This window comes from Aphis gossypii, chromosome 3 (genome assembly GCF_020184175.1).
Source record: "Aphis gossypii isolate Hap1 chromosome 3, ASM2018417v2, whole genome shotgun sequence".
In the NCBI taxonomy this organism is placed as follows: Eukaryota; Metazoa; Arthropoda; class Insecta; order Hemiptera; family Aphididae; genus Aphis; species Aphis gossypii.
This window is the reverse complement of record NC_065532.1, coordinates 32,239,638-32,246,486: the sequence shown is the minus strand read 5'-3', so window position 1 is coordinate 32,246,486 and position 6,849 is coordinate 32,239,638. Positions and strand designations below refer to the sequence as shown.

Sequence of the window (6,849 nt, the reverse complement as noted above, 5' to 3'; positions counted from 1 at the left end):
ATATAGATACATACTACCTACATAAAAAATGTTATTAAATGTACCAAATTATTCCATAAAAGAAATCATAATACATAATTTACTTATGAGGGAGTCAAACCTCAACCCCCCTGTCGGTACGCCACTAACGACATATACGACATACAAATACGATATACATTATATTATTATACTATACTAATTATATTACTACTATACATAAACATATCATCCAGTTTTAATGTACGTTTGTGCAATAACATTAGCTATACATTTGTTTTCGTTCTATTTTTGAATTTTATACAAAACTTTTCAAAATTTTTTATCTTTTGGCTATAGGTAGCCTATAAGTGCTAATCATTTAACAAAATTTTCATTTACACATAAAACATAATAATCTTGAACCAGAGATTTTAAACAAATATTGAACAATGAAAAAATAAAATCTACAAATGAGGACATAGGCATATAAAAAAAGAATCGTTGTTCATTAATTGTTTCTAAGATAGGTATCTACATAAATATATAAATATTAAAATATTTTTAACAAGTTAATTGTAAGAAAAGTGGCAACTTAGCGATCAAATCGGGGCAGAACTTTAAAACAATTTTAATGCCAACCCTGATATACTAATCACCTGCCAACAACTCGTTTCGTTAGCACGAAATATAAAAGTACTATAGGTACTACTATAATAGCATTAATAGCATAGGCGATTGCCACTTTTTTACTGTAATTAATAATAATATAATATAAAGTAGATACTTATTACTTATTATTTATTACTAAGACACTACCTACCAATTAAAAAATTTATTGTTCTCGTAAATATAAAAATTATTGTATTTTTATAAGATAAAAACCTAACCTATCTAATAATAAAAATTGAAACACAATTGACATTTATTAGTTATTATGTATAGGTACATACCTGAATTTTACTAACAGCAACTATTACAAATGTTTTTCACGTTTAATTTTTGAGCCAAATTATTATTTTTAGCGTTTCAAATATCAATTTCAACTTCACATTTTTATGATAAAAACCTTTCTAAATGAAAAATATTATTTTAGTTATATTTTGTTGTAATTCAATTAATAGATTTAGTTACTTGAAACTTTTTGCCAATTACATAATAATATTATATTTGGTATACCACAATGAAAATTTCAAAATATTTATACCATACTCCGCACCACGAGAAAACGCTTACGACTCGCGCATCCTCCCGCGTCTCTCTGCTATCGAAACCGGTTTCCCTATGGCAGAGTAACGTTTAGGGATGCGCAGAAGAACCAATTTTGGTCGGCCACCGTATGCGTTCTCTCGTGGTACGGAGTATAGATTTAAGTTACCTACCTCCTATTTATATTTTGTACCAATTACCTTGCCCTACCTGCCCTGGTGCTAATTGCGGCACTGAGTCTACATTACCATAATTGAAAACTGCTTTTTGTCAATTAGGACCATATATTCACTCAGTTTTGTATTAAACATAAAATATGTATTCATAGTTATACTAATTTTAAATAAGTTAAAAAAACTCATGTCTCGACTTAAATAACATTTGAATCTTATTGTCAAGTATTTCTAATAATTAATAACTAGTATCATATTATCATATATTTCTTTTCTTTCATTTTCCCTTGTTATATAATATACAATTTTGTTATATTTATTTAAATTGTACAAGTATGAACTCTCACCTCTAGCACAGCATACGGCTTTTGAGGTGATCCAACATAAATTTGTTTATTTTAATACTCTATTTATAATAAAAATATTCTTGTTGGAAATCAATTATTACTATAATTACACTCAGTTATAGTATTTACATAAATTGACAATTGTAAATAATGAGAGGTGTTAGTGATTATTTTTTATTATTTTTTGTATATTTTGAATTGATTATTAAATAATCAACATGTCTTGAGTTTTTGTATTACTTCAACAGATATAATAATTGATAGCTTCCTAAATATTTTCCAGAAAATAAATTAAGGATAAATAATATAAAGTATAAAATTGCAATGCAAAAGATAAAAATGTTTTAATACAGTCAATAAAAATGTAATTTAACATAAATGAATCTTTAAATTATTCACTTATTTAATTTCTTCTTTTTAATTGCTTTAGTAATTTTATTCTGCAAATATATAGAAAAATTTTAATTATTAAAAATTATATTAATATAATGAAATGCAAACAAATATTTATTAATAATAATAATAAATTAAACAATGAATACATATGCAAATTCATACTTACATTTTTAGTTTTCAGAGACTTGTTTTTAATTTTATCATCTGGAATAATCTTTTCTACAATTTTTTCATTAGTTTCTTCGTTTTTCTGTTTTCTTTTCTTTTTAGACTAACAAAATAAATACAATTAATATATAAATAACTCAAACATATTTTTCATAATCTAAGACATAAAATTAAATAGGTTAAGAACAGGAGTAGCCAAAAAAAAAGCAAATGTGATGAAATGGGGATACCGGAAACAGTCGGACATACTATGCGAATGTGGCGAAAACCAATCAGACGACCACTTACTACAGTGCACCCTAGCCCCACCAGGATGCACGATAGACAACTTTACTTTAGCCAATAGCAATATAAATAGCCACTCACTGACTAAAACAAAATATCTAATTTTTTATTTTAAATTCATATTTTAACCTACTTTATGTATTTATTAATTTAAAAGCATATAAGCCTAGCACCGGGCAACATAAGAAGATATACTAAGGTACCTGTAATTTTTTTGTTTCTTCAAATTCCATTAAATATTCTTCTTCAGCGTCATCACCATCTTCACCTTCAGATTCAGCTTCATCAGATTCTAAACCATCATTTTTAATTACTTCATTCTCGTTTTCTTGATCTATTGAAGCATCTGATTGCTAAAAATAAAAAAATTATTTATAATTAAAGCAAAAATTATTAATTATGAGTTAAATATTAAGTATAATATTATATGCAGAGAACAAAATATGAATATTTAATAACAGGATAAATTTAAAAATTTGTTCTACCTATTTAATCAATTTAAATATATTGTTCAAAAATTCTTGGAGAAATAACATAGATTATTTGATTCCATACAATATTTTAACTAACATTGCACATATTATATCTAATACAATTTGAAAATTCTATTCAAAAATTCTTCAAAATTCATTATTTTGACAAAAGTACTTAAAAATTATATTTAGACTTTAAGTGTATTTTTATATTTTTTTTAATTCACTTATAGATTATTTTAGTACATAAAAATCTATGCTCTCATTATTAAAGTATGGCTATAACTAACTTCATTGTCTTCATTATCTTCCTCGACAGCAGATTCTTCACTGTCATTTTGATTACTTTTTTTATTAGATACATTGCCATCATTGTCATCATCATCATCATCAGATTCATCTTCAGAACCCTAAAAAAAAAAAAACTAAAATTAGCTCTGCCCAAATATTTTAATTAAGGCTCATGAACAACTTACCGACAAAATTGTGACATCTCCGTTAGGTTTTACTAATACACGTTTTCCAAACAATTCACCTTCGACTTCTTTATCCTTGGAATACAATTTAGATTTAGTGTATGGTCCAGTAACTTCATTCCTAGATACTAAATTTTAATTTGTTAATAAAATAAATTTTTTTCTTTTAAATAGATACTAACCTAATGAATAATATACAGGCAATGATTCAGATGTAGGACTCTTAATCAACAGACACCTGATATTTTTTAGACCACCTGGATAACTATGTGCTAAATTATTAAAGGTAGCTACAATATTTTCAGCAACTTGCTTAGCCGTTTGTAACATATGACCAACCTAGTATAATTACAACATTACATTATTAGACATTCATAAAGAAGTGTTTAAAATGTTTATGAGATCCAACATTTGTTATATATTGTATAACATAAAACATTTTTTATTGTTTCACATAACGATGAGATTATAATTAAAAACCAAAAACCAAAATTAAAAAAAGATTAAGATGATTAAATAACATACTTGAACAGTTTTTGTAGAGCCTTTATAATCCAGGAAAAATGATGTCTTATGTAACTTTGATTCTATTTCAGCTTTCAAGTGCTTTTTAGTCAATTTAACAGTGATTGGAAGCCTAATAAGAAAAACATTAATTACCTCTAAATCGTAGATTTTGCATACATTATTCAAACCATTTCATATAACATATCTTCAACTTACTTTCGTTTAATATAAAATTCTTTTCCTAATTTCTTAACCAAAAATCCACTAATCTTCTGATCAATTAAAAATATATCATGGGAATTACACAAATTTCTTCTAGCTTCATATTCATTAAATTCCACTCGAATTTGTCTTGCTGGCAAAATCTTTAAAAAAAAAAAATTGATTTAATCACAGTTTGTAATCCTATATTATATATTATTCATTAAAATTTAAAACAATAATAGTTGTAACCTGCTAACTAATTCAAAAATCTAATAAATATCTTTACCATATGTTGCTTTTTAATTTAAATATTTTAAAACTTTTATATTGATAAATTGTTATTGTATAACATACACCAGCGGTTCTCAACCTTTTTTCATTCACGTACCCCTTGACCACCACTATTTCATGTATCCCAAAAATCAATTTAGAATATAAATAAACAAAAAATAATTTTTTCACGTACCCTAGGTTAAGAACCGCTGATCTAAATTAAAACGTCTTATATATAATATTATATTAATGTAAATTACATTAGTTATTTAATTAAGCTTTGTGTATGTTATATATTTACTAATAAATGATAACTATCAACTGATTTAAATTTAACTTACAGTTTTTATATTTTTAATGCCATGTTTTGCCAATAAATCTTTATAATGATGATATGTTTTCTCGTGGTCCACATTCCGACCACGTACAAGATCTGGTACTATAAGGCATATGTCTGTTGTATCAGTAATCAGTGAATTTGGTAATGCTCTACAGAATACAATATTTATTAATTATTATAAATATATTTCAAGCTATTATTAAAGTAAAAAGTAAAAGTTACTTTTAAACTTACATTCGAACAACACGTTTTGGACCAACTCCTATTTTAACACCTGTAACCACTAAATGTATTGGTGTAGGTTCATCCCATAACTCGCTTTTTGGTAAAGTAGAACCATTTTTTATTAGTGTAAAAAGACCGTTAACAGCTGCCTCTACCTGTAAATTATATGTAAAACAATTTAATATTATTAAAAATTATCATTATTTAAAAATAAAAAAATTAATTCACTTTATTTAAATCAAGTTGAGGTTCGCCTTCATTGGTATTCACTTCCGTCATTAGATTAGGTTCAAGTAGTTTAGACTTCATTGACACTTTCGAAGCACCATCATCTTTATCTTTCTTAAGTTTCTTTTGTTTAGGTTCCACAACAGTCTTCTTGTCTTTTAATTTCTTAACATCGATCGTATTTTTGGGTACCTTACCATCGGATTTTACTTTGTCCTTGGCTGCATTTTTTTTAACAGGTTTAGGCTCTTTTGAACAAGAAATGCCAGTTAAATCGTTGCCAGACTTCAGGTCTTCAAACGCATCAGTGATTTTCACTATGTTTTTTAAAACACCACCAGTAGGTTTCGAAAACTTTTTCTTTTGTATAGCTCCTGCCAAAGGTTTCTTTGAAGGCATTTTTTTTGATGGAAGGGTTTTTACTTTCATTTTAAATGTATAAATCAAATCACATATAAGACTTAAATACTTAATATCAATTTGATGATTTCAACTAGTGAAAAAGAAAGAACACGTGCTATTCAGTATCTACAAACGAAAACAACATTATCAAAAAAACTTCTTATCAATATCAGCATGCCAGTATGTCGTTTTAACAAAATCTACACTACTTTAACTTGAACATAAATTTATACTTTTAGACGTTGGCGATACTGAAACATTTAATTTTTTTTTTCTCATCACTTCTGTAGTTATTATGTACACGATCTTACTGATGTTAGAAATTCAAAATACTATATATTTGGAGTTAAAACATTAGTTCAATTAATTGTAATAGAACATAAATTGGAGTTCATCAAAATCACGAATATTTGCAAATTATTTTAATGTTAAAAATGCCTTAATATTATTTTAGTATTCAAATTTCAAATGTAATAGGTATTAAAAGGCCGTACCAATATAAGAAAATTACACTGTAAAAAATAAAAACATGCTTTCGTACTTGACGTACTTTTTATTTTCTTCATCTATAACAAATTAGTCGTAGAAACTGATTATTACACCAAAATAAACTTACAACTTCTAGAAAACTACCTACGTTCTAGATTTTTTAAATTTTTTTTTTTTTAAGCCATTATATTTGGATTTGAAATTTTCAAAATTTTTAAAAATAATAAAATAAACAAAAAGTAGGTACCTATATAAAAATCTGGACCGTTGTATACACTATACGCAGGACCGTATTTACACCTAGGGTGGCAAATTTTGTAAGAAATGGAAAAAAAATCATATAAAAATTTACTACATTTTTTTTCTTTGAGTAGGGGCATCTGTTCTAAATCCGGCCCTATATATACATTTCACTTTTACTAGAACTAGCTGCAGCTTCTTAATCTTTTCACCAATTTCTATAAAATTTAGATTATTCCATACACATAAATAGCTTATGAAGAAATTTGTATTACATTTTAGAAATTTTTAAGCAAGTGAAATATTTTTACCAATAATAGGTACCTATAAGTTTATAATAGAAAAAAATTTAAGAAAACCGAAAGCTTTAATAGGTTATAGATACAATATAAAAATTTGAATTCAAGTTACCGAAACCATTTGGCGGAGAATTCGGTCTACCTAAATCTTATAATA

The 6,849-nt window shown here is 25.9% G+C and overlaps 1 protein-coding gene across 1 annotated transcript; it reads right to left on the bottom strand.

Moving 5' to 3' along the window:
• Nucleotides 1–2,006: 2,006 nt before the first annotated feature.
• Nucleotides 2,007–5,791, bottom strand: LOC114129246 (ribosomal L1 domain-containing protein CG13096-like). Its single transcript, XM_050204822.1, has 11 exons — nt 5,263–5,791; nt 5,044–5,189; nt 4,811–4,958; nt 4,209–4,357; nt 4,011–4,122; nt 3,668–3,824; nt 3,486–3,613; nt 3,300–3,419; nt 2,740–2,889; nt 2,250–2,354; nt 2,007–2,127 (listed from the first exon to the last, which is right to left on the bottom strand). The coding sequence occupies exons 1-11, from the start codon at nt 5,689–5,691 to the stop codon at nt 2,083–2,085; spliced, it is 1,689 nt and encodes a 562-aa protein (XP_050060779.1). The 5' UTR covers nt 5,692–5,791; the 3' UTR covers nt 2,007–2,082.
• Between the last annotated feature and the right edge of the window lie 1,058 nt (nt 5,792–6,849).

What these genes read in the sequence shown, in the direction of transcription:
- LOC114129246 (XM_050204822.1), bottom strand. Translation starts at nt 5,691, where the DNA reads ATGAAAGTAAAAACCCTTCCATCAAAAAAAATGCCTTCAAAGAAACCT. An exon ending in CTCAACTTGATTTAAATAAA is followed by an intron (nt 5,190 to 5,262) that starts GTGAATTAATTT and finishes TATAATTTACAG; the next exon opens with GTAGAGGCAGCTGTTAACGG. An exon ending in GCTCTACAAAAACTGTTCAA is followed by an intron (nt 3,825 to 4,010) that starts GTATGTTATTTA and finishes TAATTATACTAG; the next exon opens with GTTGGTCATATGTTACAAAC.